General features: G+C 57.2%; 1 protein-coding gene across 1 annotated transcript in view; it reads left to right on the plus strand.

The window, feature by feature from the left end:
* The window catches only part of COL22A1 (collagen type XXII alpha 1 chain), a gene marked incomplete at its 5' end in the record, with an annotated part of 228,133 nt that overhangs the window by 12,951 nt on the left and 197,669 nt on the right, over positions 1–17,513 (plus strand). The window contains one exon of the mRNA XM_080800193.1: positions 14,751–14,825. Coding sequence (XP_080656319.1) covers positions 14,751–14,825 — 75 coding nt within the window. The remainder of the gene's footprint in view (positions 1–14,750; positions 14,826–17,513) is intronic.

Consider the following 17,513-nt stretch of genomic DNA (forward strand, 5'->3'; position numbering starts at 1 on the left):
CGGGCTCTTCCCCTCGACGGTGAGGAGCCATCAGGGTGGTCACACCTTGCCCCAGCCGGCACCCGCCACACCCAGCTCTGTTTGCCTGCCCTCAGTTTCCTCCCCTCTAAGTGGCCTTGTGTGCAGCCATACAAAGATAGTGCTGACACCTTCTCTACCTTGGAGGTTATTGTGAGGATTTAATTGTGAGGGTATTGGGAGGCGAGGGAAGCGCTCGGCTCAGGGTGGCCCTGAGCACCTGCTATGCAGTGTTTGCTTTTACTACATATGTGTAATAAATACATGTACTAAATACTAATACTAATACTACATGCTTATATACATGCATATACGCGTGTATACACACACGTACGTACACGTGTGTGGAGCGTATGATTTACATGTGCATGTGTGAATTACATGCATTATACATATGTGTGCATTCTATGTGTGCATGTGAGCAGGTGTACATGTACTATTTTCCAGAAAGACGATTGAGCTAAAGACTTCTCATGTAGGGCTGTGTTTTTCAACCATTTTTTTTGGTCGCGTCCCTCCAAAGGACCCTACATACATATTGCATTTCCTCCCAGCTGTCTCCTTCTCTGGAATTGAACGCAGACGTGTGTTAGCTGTCTGTTTATGCTGCTTGAGCTTCGGAGCGCCCGAGCCCGTGGGTCTCTCAGACTTGCTCACCCCCTCCCTTGAAGCAGCGTTCTTGTCCACACCCCCCCCGCCCCGGAGGAGATATGGCCCCTGTGAGAAGGCATGACTGAGGGTGGAGGGAGGAGTCCCAGCCCTGCCACCTGCTAGCCGGGGCCCCTGGGCCAGACTTCATGTCTCGGAGACTTGATTTCTTTGTCTGTGAAACTGCGATGATACTTACTGGTCTGGCAGCTAATTGATGGTGGTTCTTGTCATTGTGTTGTCATACTTACTATTTAGGTCACGTCTATATGAGCTAGAACATGCCAAAAATCAGAGTGCCCGAACCTAACATAGCGGGATCTGAGCTCCCTGTCCAGGAAGGGACCCCAGCAGAGTCTCGAAGTTCACGAGTCGGGAGCTCTGGGCAGGACACTGGCCTGTTCAGGCACATGAGATCCTTCTGGATCAAATGCAGGGGGCAGCCCGCAGGCCCCCCCTGCCCAGACACTGGTTGTTAGAATTGAGTGTTGTTGGACTACAGCTTGTCAGCTTGTTCACATACTGTGTGTGGCTGTGTTCACACCACGACCTCAAGCTGAGTACTTGTGATAGAGGCTGCGTGAGCCACCAAGGCTGTTTGCAGTCTGACCCTTTGCAGAAGAAGCTTGCTGACCCCTGACAGTGCGTTCTGATGGGATGGCTGGAAACCTGAAGTCACTGCCGTGAGCTCTGTGACCCTACGGTAATTTATGGGACCGCGGCTTCCTCCTTGGATGCTGAGTGGGGTGGGGGGGATTCCCTTTAGAGGACCCCTCTCCCATCTCCTCAGTGTCTTGGTCACCATCGTGCTATCCCCGCCGTGTGCCGCTGTTGTGGATGCCTCCTCTGTTTGTCATTTTGAGGGTCACCTGAGATCTTTAGGAAAACCTCCCACCCTCCCTGGCCTCAGACAAGGATTCGTGTCCCAACTGGAGCGGATGGGCCCCGGGGTCAGGTATGAATCAGCATCGTCCCCTGGCTGCTGCCTGGCTGGAGGACGTTGAGCCAGCCCCAGCACCCTTCCCTGGTGCCATGCCACGTAAGCATCCACGCGGGCGTGGGCGTCCCTTTGACTGGGACCATGTCATGCCAAGCATTCCAGCTCATGGAAGCCGGGCTCTGTGTTTCCCACAGTGGTTTTCATATAGGGTTGATAGAGGGATAAAGTATGGTGGCCACAACTAGATTGGCACTACTTGCAAAAGACACATATACATACACATGGTCTGTATGTCTGTGTATAAATACACATCCATGTAATTAAAGACACAGAGAAATTCTGCACTTCCGAGTGGCTCACACATCCTGCAGCTGACCTTGTTCTAGCTGAACGTCCATCCCACTTGCCAGAGGGCAAGCGGGACACGGGGCTTACACAGTGTCCAGGGGCTTTCCAAGAAACACGGCTGATGAATTGCAATGCTTCTGGCAAAACTTCACACTTACCGGAAGACTGAAGGAAATCCACTGTCAGCGCAGTGTGTTCTAGGTGACTGGGACTGGTTGTGCTGCACAACGTGTCTGTCTTTGTCCTTTTAATTACAGACTCTGGCTTCTCTGAGTTTAATCCACCCACGCCTCCCCCACATAAACGCAGACACTGAAACACAAGGCACACACGCACACACACGATGGCTCAGACACACACCCACATGCACACATGCTGGCTTGGACACACACGTGTATATGTACACACACACATGCACACACACACATCACACTGGCTCAGACTCACACACATGAGCTTGCTCAGATGTACATCATGTGTGTACACACTTACACGCATGTGCACACACACACACACCGCTCTGCTGTTTACCAGCTGTGTGCATCTGGGCAGAAGACATGCCCTCAGTTTCCTTCTCTGGAAAACGGTACGCAGAAAGCTACCACATTTGCACATTGCAAAGATTCTGTGCCTGCCTGTAGTTTGTACAGCCTGAGTGATTGTAGACCTTGTCCCCTCTGTCCCCACATTCGCTGCCTCAGAGAGGCATCTGCCAGAGCCCTGAGAAGGCACACGACTGACGAGTAAAGGTGCAGGAGGCCGAGCCCCCAGCCAGCTCCTGGGGCTGTTTCCTCATGCCTGGCATCCTTGGCGCAGAAATGTAGTCCTTGCAAATGAAAATCAGCCGTGTAGCACTACGTCTCTGCACACCTAGAGGTAAAATGGACTGCAGACGTCTCCACCTGTCACAGCAGGCTCAGGAGGTGGCAAAAATGGGAGGGAAAGGGGCCCTGGCCGGCGGGGTTTGGGTTGGAGGCAGGCCAGCTTCTCACCCTCCTTCCTGCTTTGTGTGAGAGTGACCGCGCAGTCCACACGCAGGGAGGGGTGACTAGAAACCTCTCAGGGGGACGGTGGCTCGGCAGCCGACCGTTCCAGCCTCAAACAGGTAATCAGCCCGTGTCACACATTCCGTTGTCTCGGGTGGGCAACAGGGCCTGGCCCAGGGCGTTGAAGGCTCCGCGGTCCCCAAGACGTTTGTTCGTCAGAAGCTGCAAAGGGCCTTACGCCTCTAAAAAAAAAGTTTTTTTAATTTAAAAAAAAATTTGTCTTCACCGGAAGTGTTATAGACAACAGGAAAATAGGTGAGCAGGGGAGTGGGAATGAGTGGAGCCCCTGTGGGCTGCTCTGGCCTGCTGGTCTAGGAGCTTGAACAGGTGCGGGGAGAGAACCAGCAGGTGGTCGCCCGAGGGGGGTCGCAGATGGTGAAATGGGTGGACGGGATTAAGCGGGACCGGCTTCCAGTTGTAAAGTCCAGAAGTCACGGGGATGAACAGTCCCGCACAGGGAATACATCCATATTACGTAATAACCGTGTGTGGTGACAGGTGGTGACTACACTTACCACAGCGATCACTTCGTAATGCATAAAGATGTCGAATCCTATGCTGTACACCTGAAACTAACATAATACTGTATTTCAACTATACTTCAATTTTTTTAAAAGATTTTATGGATTTATTTGACAGAGAGAGAGATCACAAGTAGAGAGGCAGGCAGAGAGAGAAGGGGAAACAGGCTCCCCACTGAGCAGAGAGCCTGATGTGGGGCTCGATCCCAGGACCCTGGGATCATGACCTGAGCTGAAGGCAGAGGCTTAACCCACGGAGCCACCCAGGCGCCCCTATACTTCAATTTTTAAACATTGGGAGAAAAACGAAAAGGAAGAGGGAGCCAGAAAGCCCTCAGTGAGGACCTGTTAGAACTCTGGGGTGTCGAGGATTTTCTCTCTTGCTCTCCCCCCTTCCCTCCCTGCCTCCTTCCTAGAAGCCCGGAGCTGACATCTGGGTTTGCCATCCATCACCTCCCTACTGATTATGTAGCCCCTGCACTTGGTTTCTCTGTCTGCACGATGGCTATTACTAATACCAATCCCTCCCCACCCTGTGCAAATTATGTAGAAAACGCTCCGGGCAGCGTCTGGCCCAGAGAGGAGCCCCCTGGCCCAGAGCGAGTGTTGGACACATGCCCACGGTCGCTCTTCTCGGCTGCCCGTGTGTCCCCGGGGACGTCGCATAAGCGCTCACCTGGAACATGGGGATGAGAAACCCATCTGATAGCTTTGCTACGGGGTTTTCTCCTCATCGGTTCAGGAAATCCTGATGAAATGCTCCCCAGGAGCCGGGAACTCTGGCTATAGGGTATGGGCGTATGGGACTTATGTGACCTACACAGCCCTGTTCCCACAGAACTTCTATCTCAGGAGAAAAAAAAAAAAAAAAAACATTAAAACACGAGCACATCAAAATGATGAGTGAAAACCACAATGAGCTCCCACCTCGCACCTGTCAGGGCGGCTCTGGAAAAGCCCAGAAGTAACAGCTGTTGGTGAGGGCGCGGAGAAAGGGAAGTTTTGCGGGCTGTTGTTGGGAACGTGAATGGGGGCAGACCCTAGGAATACAGGACGTAGGTTCTCCAAAACCCTGAAGACAGATGTCCCGTATGATCCGGCAGCTCCGCCTCTGGAAATACGCCCAAAGAAGGTGAGATCGCTTACCTGAAAGCAGCTGCCTCGTTCACTGCAGCTCTAGTTACAAAAGCCAGGAGGTTGACGCAGCGTAAGTGTCCACGTGTGTGTGAGTGAGTGCAAGAGGCCGTGGTGTCAACGCAAGGGAATGTCATTCAGCCATAAAAAATGAGGGGATCCTGTGCATAGTAATGTTCTTGTGAGGAACTGGAGGCTGGAGGGACTGGGCAGCGTGTTCACGGTCAGCGAGGAGGAGAAGGAACGGCTGCCCCCTGAGGTCCCTGCACAGCTCCGTTCCCCAGGTGTGGGGGGACAGGTGCAGCAGAGCCCGGGGCTGCAGGCGGTGGGCAGCCGCAGCTATGGGAGAGCCCAGAGCAATGACCCCCTCCGTTCCCCACCCCAGGCTGGTGCCTCGGGCTGCGGACCCGCCGGGTGGCTTCAGTCTGAAGGGAGGCACAGCCCCGGTGGGTGCCCTGGATGGAAGGAGGGCATGTGGGCAGGGTCTCCACCCTGTCCCCAGGCCTCAGCTCATCTCCAGTTACAGCCGTGCCTTCACCAGCTGGATTCGTCCAGGGGGAGGTGGAAAGGCCGCCCAACGGTTCCTCCTTGACATCTGGCTGTGATTTCCCACCAGCCTCACCAAAGCTCCCCCCGCAGGAATGCAGCCGGTGGCCATTCGAGGAACCCACCTCCACCAGTCCTCTGGGAGAGGGTGGGAGCCCGTGAGGAGCCGGGCTGGCCAGGTCCACTTCTGCCCCACAGCCTGGGACTCAGTGAATGGGTCCCCAGCCTGGCCGTCTGCTCCCACAGGCTTTCGGGACCTGGCAAAGCAGAGGGCTGAGCCAGGGTACCGTGCTCGTCCCTGGGGACTGCCTTGATCGCTGGTGCTCTGATTCTGGGGACATGACCCCGAGTCTGGACGCAGGGAGATCGGATCCCAGACCACATGCTAATGGAGAGAATGTGGCCGTGACTAGGGAAAAGTAGACAGCACCTAATCTTGTTTGCCCATCTCTGCTGAGAACCACAGAATGTCCCTGTGGGGAGGCATTTTGGGCTCATTCTGTTTTCCTAGGACTGCATGGGAGGGGGTGTGCCCTGGCCACGGGGTGACTTAGGGTCAACGTTGCCTCTAGGACCGGGGCCTTCTTCAAGGCCTGTCTCTTACCTCCTCCCCCTTTCCTCCAGGACGTCTTGTCTCCTCTCCGTGGGGCGGAGTCAAATATCTTCTGGAAACTCCCGCGATCAATTTGCACTTTGGCACTCTTTGGTTTTTGTTTTCCTTTCTACTCAGAATGCATGGAGGGAAGGAGGAGGTTTTGTTTCCTTACCTGTGGGTCAGCTCCGCACCCCTGTCACCTAGGACCTTCCCCTTGTCATGCAGCCCTGGGGGTGCCCCTCGTCCTCGGATCTCGTGGAAGCTCAGGGTTGTGGGTGACTGAGCCCTGACTGGGCGCTGGTGACGTTCCCCTCAGCGCCGGTCCTGCGGTGGGAATGGGCAGGAGGGGGAGGAAGAGGGCCATTGCTCGAGACCGAGGTGGCCTGAGTACTGAACGTGGCGCTTTCTGCATTTTCTCTCCTCTAACCCGTGTTAGGGCCCTGAAGGGCAGGTGTCAAGCCTGTGGACTCAATTCTAGAATTGAGCAAACTAGCCTTGGAGTCTGAAAACACAGGGTGCCGTACGCATAAGGTCACTGTTCGCTCCCTCCGGCGGGGGGTGGGGGGAGCAGACAGATCAGAGACAGCAAAGAGGGAGCTGGAGCTGGAGGAGATGTTTGTTCCTGGGGAACAGATGTAATCGGTCCCAGCAGCGAATCTGGACCAGAGGTTTTGCATCCAAGTCAGAGGGCAAAGCTTTGGGGAGAAGAGCTCGGCTCTAGAAGCCGTACCCCATCCTCCCCAGGACCGGCTGTCCTGCAGATCACACTGCGTCCCAGAAGCTCCTGCTCTCCCCTGGGCGGCTGGTGTTTCCTGCATTTGGCTTCAGAGCACCTTTGAGGACTTTTGAGGCTGTGGCCTCGTGGCACAGTGGTGGCTTTGGTGGGGGCTGCACAGTGGGCATTTCCCTTGGGTGGCACCAGATCCCTTCCCTATAAAATGAGAGGTCTGGACCATAGGGTCATCCTTCAGGCTCCTTCCGACCCTCAGCTCTGGCCGTGTGCTGTACGAATACTGATTCTAGAAGTGCCTCCCTGCGTCGCCCCAATGGCCCCGCTCAGCCGCTCACCTTTCCTGCCTCGTGCATCTTCCCCTGTTGGACTTGAGGGTGCGCTGGGCAGGTTGTGTGAGTTGTGCATTTCACCAGCCCTGGGTTTGGATCGTACCTCTGCCACTCCCTGCAGGGTGACATGGACGGTCGTGCCACCACTCTGAGCCCCAGTGTAGCTGCACGCTGGGCATGGCCAGCCCTCCGGGAAAGCCCTTGAGAGACTTGAGTGAACTCTTCTGGACCCTGGGCTTCGGGAGGGCAGGGAAGTTTGCCCTTTCTGTTCCCTGCAGCCTCCCTAGCATCCAGGCAGTGATCACGTCCCTGCCATGCCAGACAGTCTGGAAACACTGGCTCGTGTCCTGCTCTGCTCCCTAATGATTAAGTTCGCAGCGGAACACAGGAGTCTTAAGGTCCTGACAGCACTCCCCTCAGCCCCTGCCTACTGCTGGCCCCACCCCCATGTGTCATGTGACTGTCTCACCAATTCTGCTCATTTAAGGGATTCTTGAGGTCCCCCGAGCCGTTGTTCTATAGATGGGCATGTGGTGGGCTGTAGCCCGAAGATGGGAGATGGTGGGGTCAGATAAACCTGGTTTGGATTTTGCATCCCGAGTGATGAGTTCTATTACTTGGGGACAAGTCACTGGGTCTTGTGAGCTTGCCGTGGGTCACCCTCCTGCCGCCTCTGCCTACCTCCGTCCAGCTGACCCTTCAGGTCTCAGTGGAGACATCCCCGACCCTCCAGCCAGCTTGGTTCCCACTGTGTTTCTCCCATCCTTGCCTCAGAGCTTCCCACTGGTCGTAATCACCTGCTGGAGAGGTCAGTGCCTTGTTTGGCCAATTTCCATCTTGTCCACTGGACGGCAACTCCCGGAGGACAGAGAGCTGGTCGCTGACGCCTCATACCCCAGAGCGGTTCAGTGCCGGGAACATAGTTGGTATTCATTCAACGTGGGATGAAGGAAAGAAAGTTTGCGGTTAGGTTCGGCGCCTCTCAGATGCCAACGGGTGAAGGTCACTGCTTGGCTGAGCCCAGTGGACCGACGTGGCCAGGACCTATGTGGCACCTGGGTGCCGGCCGAGGGCTCCACTACTCTCCTGAGTTCACCCCGCACCTCTTCTCCGGTCGCCCTCCTGGAGGAGGTCCTCTTGGCCTCTGCTGACACCTGCTGGCGCTCACCCACGGGACATCCCTGGGAGGGAAAGGTGGTCTGAGGACCCCAGCGACCTTTGACATCCCACCCTTCTGGAAGGCCACACTCCTAGCGTAACTCCCGTTGCCTTCTGCCTCCGTCGCTCACTCCTGACTCCCTGCCTGAGTCATCTCTTCCTTGCCCCAAATTCCAGACCCTGCCCTGGGTTACCAGGCTCCCCTGAGCTGACGTCTCCCCTCCCTCCCCTCTGTCTCCTCACTCCCCTTAGCTCAGGCCTTGGTCCCGTCCCCAGCCCACAGCGAGCCACACCCCTTCCTCCCTGGGGCTCTGTGCCCCTTGCTGCTCCTGCCCGCTTGCTCTCCCTGTGGCCGGCTCCTGCCTGTCTCCGCTCTCAGCCCGGGTGTCACTCACCCACGAGGTCTTCCCAGCGCCACGTATCTGACGTGCGGCGTGGCCCGCGTGGCCAGCACCCGGACACACCCGCTGCGTCCTTCCTGCACGACCACCAGCTCGCTTCTCTGTGTCTGTCTGTTTGCTCTTTGCTTTCTGACCCCGGGAGGCCGGGGCCCTGGCTGGCACTGGCTCTTTATTCTGGGAGGTGGGTGCCGGGCACTTGGCAAAAATGCGCTGGCTGAACGAGTGAATGAATGCATGAGCAGCATTTAGGTGCCAGGCCTCACGTCACCATCTTCCCACTCATTGTCTAAGCTGCAGGATGACCTTGGTTGGGGCAAACCCCGCAAACTCACACCATTATTTCCAGATCCGGAAGCTTGCACAGGGGCAGCTGACATGAGAGAGGTTAGGTCTGCAGAAGCCAGACCACCTTCCCCGTCGGCCTTGGAGAGCACAGTCTCCCTCTGGCCCTGTTTCAGCCTCACTTTACCCCAGTAAGCAGGCCCGGGCTTGGGCTGGGAGAGGAGAGAGGGCGCTGGTGTGGGGCCCTCCACCGCGGTCCAGGCCACCCGGTGCACGTCAGCTGGTGCAGGCCCAACAGGCCTCCCGGGCTCCTGAGCTCACCTCTGCAAACAGCGCTTGCTTAAGCCCACCAGCCCCCGCTGGCCTTCCTGGCCTCCTCTCCCCGAGCCTCCTGTGGCTTTAGCAGCAAGCACCCCAGGGCGGGGCTCAGACCTGCTTTTAAAAATTCATCACAGTAAATAACTCGTAAGTCATGTTCAAATCTTTAAAACAAATTTGAAAATACACAAAAGCAAAAGGAGTCAAGGAATCTCACCAAGTTCGGTCCTAGAGGTGACCATGGTGTCAGTATTCCATGTCCTTCTGGATCCCCCGCCGCGCACGTGTGTGTGTGTGTGTGTGTGTGCGCGTGCACAAGCGAGAGTGTGCCAGGGTCACACGGAGTTGAATCCTATCTCCGCCACTAACTGGCTACGTGATTTAAGTGGGTCCTCTTGGCTCTCCTTGCTTCAGTTCTCTTGTCTGCACAATGGACGCGATGAGTTTCACTGACAGGGACCAGACAGGATGTCAAACGGTGCCTCAGCCAGCAGCAGACACGCAGCCCCCCGGGAGCTATGATCCCAGCCTGTGTGCTCACAGCTCAGAGGAGACCTGTCCCTCTACTCCCCTGGCCTGTCTGGGTGAGGAGCCGTGGGGGGCCGGGGGGCTCCATTGGAGAAGACCAGATAGTGGGAGAAGCACCCCGGCAGCCTTGGAACATCGAAGTAGCTTCTGTGACAGAGAATAGGGGCCTGTGTGGGCTGGTACCCGTCTTGCTGTCTGTCTGCCCTGGGGTTGCAGTACCCAGCTCAGAGCCTGGTGCCAATGGGCACCAGTGAGCTGACCCGGCGGGCCGAACTTGGGGAGCCCCCGGGTCCTAGAGGTGCAGCGCAAGGACTTTACGAGTGTGAGCCCTTCCCGGGCTGGAGGGGCCGCCTCAGGAAGGAGCAGCTGGCTGTCTGTCTGCGCGGGCTTTGGAGGCAGACTCGGCTCCTTGCTGGCTGGGTGACTGGGGCGGAGGTGGGTGACTTTTGGAGAGGCCGTGTGGCACAGTGGTCAGGAGTCAGACGCCTGAGCCATCGGGCCGACTCTGCCATTTGCTCTCTCTGTGGCCTTGGGAGATGCGTTTACTAATTCCTGGGGCCTTTCTTACCCCATCTGTAAACAACAGCTCCTGTCCCTTGAAGCTGTAGGGAGGACTCGGTTACATGTGTTAATGGGTTCAGCACACTTAGGACGGTGTCTGAAGCAGAGCAGGCGTACCCGTGTCCGCTGAGCACAGAGAAGCCGCCATCCCCCAGCACAGAGGAAATGGTCTGCCTTGCACACCCGGCACAGAGTCAGACGCGGGGGTCTTCAGCCCCCGGCAGCCACTGGCATCGCTCTCGTGATCAGTCATGTCACCCCGGGCCTGGCTCAGTGTCTGCTGGCTCTCTGGAGGGGCAAGGGGAGGACGCCCTCCGGGCTGGCCCCAGAGCAGCGGAGGCGCTGGGCTGTGTGTCTGCTGGTGTCCGGTTCACGTCCTCCTCCTCCGCCTGTCCCCTGCCCCCCTTGCCGTCGTCTCCTCTGTGGCCGGCTACCCTCCGCGGCGGCCGCTGTGACGCGCTCGTGAGCAGTGATGGCCTCCTGTCCGTGGCCCGCTGAGTCCTCGGGCTCTGCTCCTTGCTTCCAGGGTCCCGCTGGTTTCCTAGACCAGGGCTACCGAGTCTTCCCCCAGACCCCAGGCGCAGGCAGACCTTTATTCAAATCCAGGTACTCCTCCCATCCTGGTGAGTTTCTTAACCTTCCAGCCTCTGTTTTTACAATCTGCGTGACAGGAAGAAAAGTCAACGTACTAGAACGGTTGTTGCGGGGACAATCCCCAGCCTGGGACTGGCACGCAGTAGGTGCTCAGGAATTACCAGCACTCCCTTTTACCAGACGAAGACAGCAGGGGATGATCCTGGCTCGGTGTTTTCTAGACAGGAGTGTGGGTGTGTCGGCACAAAGCCAAAGGGCATCCTCGGAAAGTCCACTCCCCCCCCCACCATTTGGTAAACTGATGACAACAGAAGTGTTTTTCCACAGAAACTGCAGTGAATTCCTGTTTTCCCCCTTGGAGCTGCAGCTCCGACCCAGTGGTAGCTGGTCTCCCTTGAAAGCTTCTGGTGCAACAGAGCCGGTCCTGCGGGCTCTTTCCTTCCAGAAGTCGCGGAGGTTCCGCCTGCCCGAAGACCGAGGGTCAGTGAGTGTCACTAATCACTCCGGGGGAGCAGGTCATTGTGATCAGACACGTCCCGTGTGTGTCCCCCTCCCCTTCAAAAAGGGACATTGACCAACTCACCCAGAACTAAGCCCACATTTCCATTCCTGAGAACCTATCCCATCCCTAGTCCCAGAGCCGCCTCTCACGTCGATCCTGAATTGTGACCGGGTCAACCCGTCCTTACTGGGATAGTCAAGACACCCCAGTCCGTCCGTGGCTCCTTGACCAGGAGAATCTCGTGCTGGTCCTCTTGAGTTGTCCTTGGGCATCTGGAAAGAGACGCAGCTTTCCAGTCCTGGAGCCTGGCTTATCCGTTCTGCTCCCAGAAAGGGGATGCATGCAAGCTTGGAATCACTCCGCGGCAGATTAAAAACAAAAGCTAACCAAACAAAAACAAGTTCAGTGGCTTAGGCAAGGAGAGAAGTGTGTTTTTCTTACCTTTCTCCCCTAGGCTCGGGCTGCTGGAGCTGGGAGTCCCTGGTTCCTCGCTTGTCTTTGGAAGTTCCGTAGACCTTACGTCCCCGTAGTCTGAGGAGGAAGAAGGGAGCGTGACCTTGGCAGCCCCACCCGCCTCCCTGTCCCATTCCATCAGGAAAAGCAAAGGCTTTTTGAGGAACCACCATTCAGCCAACCGCAGCAAACTCTGTCACTCATTTTCTTGTCCAGAACTGGGCCACACATGTGTCCCTGGCAGTGAGGGAGGCTAGAAAGATGGGAGACAGAATAACCTCCACTCACCAAGACCAGACCTGCACAACTCTACTCCTTGGGCTGGAAACTCTGCCATTTTGAGGACAGAGGCATTCTCTCAGCAGGGATGAAGTAGGACGGACGCCCCATGGGGTCCGTCCCCCGTCCACGGCAGGAGCCCTGCTCTGTGGCATCACTGCTCCCCCACGTCATGTTGGAGCCCGTGCCTGGAAGGCCATCCAGTGCTGACTCAGGGGTCGCTGGTCATTTCTGGTCCCCATAAACTCGGGGCCTGTCTGCCTGGGGCTGGGAGTCAGTGATGCTGTGGAACAGAATGGGGAGACGCCCGGGGCTGCTCTCCCACTCCCTGGGGAGACAGACACCATCAGTGACCTCCAGGCGGTGCCATCTGTCCTGGGACATGGGGTGGGGTGCTGGGGCTCCGGCCTGAGAACAGGCCCTGGGGGAGGCAGTTTGTCTCAAAGGCTGAGGGGGAGCCTACAAAGCAAGGGGGCATGGTGAGGTCACGGCAGCTCCAACACTTTCCTGTGCTTCAGGTCAGAGTCAGCCCACTCGTGCCCTGACGGCGGGGACGGCGACTTGTCTTTTTGTTTTTATTTTTTACATTTTACTTATTTGTTTGTCAGAGACAGAGAAGGAGAGAGTGCACAAGAAGGGGGAGAGACTGGCGGAGGGAGAAGCAGGGTCCCCACTGAGCAAGGATCCCGTTGTGGGACTTGATCCCAGGACCCTGAGATCATGACCTGAACAGAAGGTAGCCGCTACACCGACTGAGCCACCAGGCGCCCGGTGACTTGTCTTTTATCCCGTTCCAGTGTCCCTAGAACTAGCTTTGTGCCTGGAACATATCTGGAGCTCCGCTATTTTAGTTGAAATAAATGAGTTAATGTGGAAATAAATAGATCATTATCCAAGATGTGGAAATATGTTGGCCAAACAGATATAGTTTTAGGCCAGGAGGGCTTTGGAGGCTAACCCTACTTCCTTGCCGAGCAGGTGAACCCAGAGGGCCCCGACATCCCTCCCCTGCGAAGCCTGGCTGGGGGGCTATTTTGGGAACCATTTGTCCTGACTGGATGCTACGTTGGCTATAAATTGCCCCTTGAGCCTCTTGGATGTTTAAGGGTTAGTGATGGCCCCACCAGGCGGTCGGGCGGGGGTCAGTTCAGGGAACAATTCCTTAAGGCAGTTTGGCACCTTCTCATGTCTTTGAAAGGAGGCTCCTTCTTGCCTGCGTTCATGGTCTTCAGACTGTCCTTGCCCTTCTGGGTTTGGGAATCAAGTCACAACCTCAGGGTGTTTCCAGAGGCAAGGCTCGGTGGCCCTGCCTGCGCCTGAGCTCTGGCTATCAGTCTCCAGACATTTGCTCATTTTCAAGGATAGAACCTTCTGGGTCTATGCACTTGCTGTGACTGTGGTCCCCAGCCAGTGTCTCTGGCAGCCTTCTGGGGCTCTAGCGGTGGATGGTCACCTCGCAGCTGCCACTTTCCTGGTGGGCTGTTGAAATATCGTGGGGTGCCTGCGTCCTCTTGCGTATTTTGTCCTAGACAGATGGCTCGGTGCTGTTTCCAAAATAACCCCTTCCACGGGGCTCACAGACCTCGCAGTGCCTTTTAGGATATACAGGAAAAATACCTCCACTTCCCCTCGCTGCTGGTTGGTAAAGGGGTCCCCGAACCGACCCCTCACAGAGACCCGTGTGCCCCGCACATGAAAACAGGTCACTGCGCATGGGGCAGAAGGCGCAACTATTTCACGCGGGGGAGGCTGAGATAGTGACGCGCGCAGGGAGCGTCTCCACGAAGGTAAGCACGTTGCTTCGGGCGCTGAATCAGAGGGTCACCCAGCCGTGCTCCAGTCCCGTCGTGAGCTTGAACTTGCTCAGCCCCCCGCAGCCCTGTGGCCTGTGTGTGCTCTGGACAGTCTCCCCGCCAGAGACACTCGCCCCAAGACAGAGGTTAACAGACTTGGCCAAGACAGCGGGCCGGTTGGTCAGGGGGCCGGCACTTGGACGGGAGACTTTAAAATTCCAAGTTGGTGCTCTTTCTGGGATTGTAGGACGACTGGAGGAGTGTGTTTCCCTTCCAGCTTTTTCTTAAGCAAGGGACCATGACGACGTTGAGGCATTCTAACATCCTGTAATGCATATTGTTCTTGCTGTGGGACTGATGTACTCTGTTGCCTTCGTATAACTGAGCAGTTTTGCTTCTGGAATTGTGCTTGAAGCTCCTTGGGGTGGGCATAAGAGACATCTCGGTGGTGGGCCCCCGGCACATGTTTCCCGTTTCCCTGACACCTGCCGACGTGGAGTCTTGATGCGTATGTTCATGACTCTCTGAACGAGGTGCCCTCTGCCTGTGCCACCTCGTGTTCTCTTGTCTGTCTGGCCACATCTTCACTGTTCTGGTAAGAAGGACTCAAGCATCCCCTCTCCAGGAAAGCTTCCCTGACCTCCCCTAAGCTCCGCGAGGGGTCAGACCCGTGTCCCGAATCCCCCAGCAACAACCTCCACTCAGTCATCTACTACACGGGGCTGACCTGTCCGTTTGGGCATCTGACTCCCTCTGAAGGGTGAGACTGTGCTCGTTGTGGGGAGGGACGCCGGCTTGTTGGTGCACCCCGCAGGACAGAGCACGGTATTTGCAGAGTAGGTGCTCGACGAGTACCCGTGTGAATGAACCAGTCCGTAGTGTGCACCGCCTCCTGCGCGCCGGGAGCTGGGGGCCCTGGGTGCTGTGCCGGGAGCTGGGGGCCCTGGGTGCTGTCACATCCCACGGAGGGGCTGTGGGTCACATTTGCTCAACCATCTTCCTGTTTAATCTTGCCTTCCTCAGACGTGCTGTGCCCCAGCGTCCGTGTGGAAGGAGACCGCTTCAAGCACACCAACGGTGAAAGCAAGGAAATCACAGGTGAGAAAGCGAGGGCAGCCGCCAGCTTGCTCTGCTGTGCCGTTTGCTGGGTGTGAGCCCTCCCTGACTCAGGGCTGGCCTCTCCGATCTGCTCCCCGAGATCTCTGGGACAGCCGAGCCCCGTGGGCGGAGCCCCACCCTCAGCCCCCGAACCGTGAACAGCAGCCGCATCTCCATCTGGGAGTCGGTGGTGACCCTATGGGAGCCTCTAAATAACACATCGGAACAAATGAGTCGGGGGACGAGTAAGGGAGATCGGCGGAGTGAGCAGATGAGAGGAGAAGTTAGTGCATTCAGGGTGAGAGTGTGGATCGAGTCATAAACAGAGACCTGAGTGATGGGGGGGAGAGAGCAGAGATGCATGGGTCTCCCTGCAGACCCCGCGGTGCAAATAAACCCCACAGAGCCGCTTCCCAGGCTGCTCCCACACGACGGGGTAGACAGGGTACGTGGCAGCGGCCGAGGGGGGCTTCCCACCCTCTTGGGAGCCACAAGTGTGGGAGTGGGTTTGGCTCCTCCCCGTGGCCCTCGTCCTGCCCCTGCAACTCCCAGGGGAGTTTCCTCCACCTCCGCAGGAGCCCTGCTCCTGCCCGAGCCCCGAGGGGTCGGGGACCCTCTCCACGTGCAGCCCCGGGGGCCAGGGGTCTGCATCCTCAGCGTGGAGCCCGGGGAGGGGGTGAGGAGCAGGCACTTTGCGGACGCTGTCCGGGGGACGCCGTCCCAGTCAGCTGTCAGGTTAGGGCGCCCCTGCCCACAAGAAAATGCCAGCATCAGCAGCTCTGTGCTTGAGGGATGTTTCTAGAACGGTAGAAGGCTGCCCTGCCTGCTTGCACAGCAGGTGAAATGTGTCCACAGGACTGACTCAGCTCTCAGGCAGTTTCTTGGGTGAAGAAACACCCTGGTTCTTCTGCCCTTCAGGGGAACTATTCTGAGGTCCACGTTTGAGCCATTTACTGGTGTTTCCCAGCGAGATCCAGCTGCAGTCACCTGCTGGGGCGGCCGGCTGAGCGCCACATGCTTCACAGCTGCCCTTCCTGCCTGTCCCCCACCCTCAGTCCCCCATCAAGCGCCTCCCAGTTCTGCACTTCTGGAGGGACCCAAGGGAAGGCGGAGTTAGTCGCCTCTTTCCTCCTGGCGGGGCGCCGGGTGTGTGGCTGGTGCTGGGCCAGGACCTCTCGCTCCCAGGGGTTCTCCGTCAGTGGGAGAGAAAAAGACGACCCTCATCCTCTTCCTTTCTTGATGCACTTACCTCACAGGGGACATCTTCATAGCTGAGTTGCCCTGCCCAGGCGAAGCTTCTGGGCAACTTGACGTCAATGTTCCCACTGTGTCCCTCGGCAATCCCCGGCCAAGCACGGCTTCCACCAAAGTCACTCTTCAGAGCCCATTCCTGCCTGCCGCAAGGTCCAGAGCTGACTCTGTGAGCAGCGAATCCCTTAGAGCAGCGTCCCCCCTCAGTAATTCATTGTCTGGGGGGTGTCCACAGAGGGCGACAGAGATGATGAGAGAGATGTTAACAGCAACAGTGGTAAGAACGGGCCCTGAGCACCTATGGTGTGCCCAGCACGGGGCGCGTGTGCTCTCATTCAACCCGGATGAGGGAGGAAACAGGTACCAGTTTGTATTTTATACTTGGGGAAACTGAGGCACAGGCACATTGTGCAATGACTTGCCTGAGTTTCTGGCACGGTCGGGACTCGTGGGCAGACCACCAGAGGAAGGGAAGGAAGAATTCCAGCGCAGCTGGGTAATCGGAACGGCTTTCATACTCAGAAAAATGGGGTTCCTGAAAGCCTCACTCCCAGGCCTTCCTCCCAATGACTTCGGGAGCTTTTAGGGCTTCTCTGGCCAGAACCGCCAGGAAAGGAAGAGGGCAGGTGGTTTGGAGGCGTAGGTCTTAGCCCGGTGCTGCTGCTCCTGGCCTCCCGAGGCCGCTTGAGTCTTGGGTTCTCTGGTGTGTGACTGTGCGTCCTGAGCCCTGTTTCTGAGCGTCCCTCTCGTGCTTGTGACTCAGTGTCCTGGGACTTTCAGTGGCAACAGGTGCTGTACAGTCTCCCAGGAGGTTAGCACCCTGGCACTTAGGACTGTGCAAGGCTTGGGGCCCCTCTGAAACGTGGCCGCAGACATTCTGGACTTCTCTCTCCTCCTACCTGGGCTCTGGCCTCCAGATACTCACTGGGGCACGCCCGTTGCACCTCTCAGGGGGACGGCGCCCTGAGGGCCCCCTCCCCTCTCCCCGCCCCATCCTGCCTCGGCAAAGCCCAGCCTCCCTGTCCTCCCTGCCCTGCTTCCCTGCTGCCAGAATGACCTTCAAAATAGAAACGGGACTGTGTCTCTCTCTTGCTCCGAAGCCCTTCCGTGGCTCTGCTGCCTGCAGAAGGGCACTCAGACTTTGCTGTGTGGCCGACAGACCCCAGCCACGTGTGCCCCTGCCCATCCCACTCCCAGCCAGTGTTCCCCTGAACATGGCTTCTGACATCCCAGAGCAGCCAAGATTCTCAGAAGGATCCTAGCTGACCCGAGCCTAGTGACCTGTGCACATCCGGCTACCTTGGATGCGCTTTCTTCCTCCTCTGTCTGCCCACCTTTTATTTGTTCTTCAACTCCGGGCCAGGGCTTGCCTCCTCCAGGAAGCCTCCCTGATTGTTCCTCAGCTGGACATGTCTGCTTTTCCCTAGACATTAAACT

This window comes from Martes martes, assembly GCF_963455335.1.
Source record: "Martes martes genome assembly, chromosome: 4".
NCBI lineage: Eukaryota > Metazoa > Chordata > Mammalia > Carnivora > Mustelidae > Martes > Martes martes.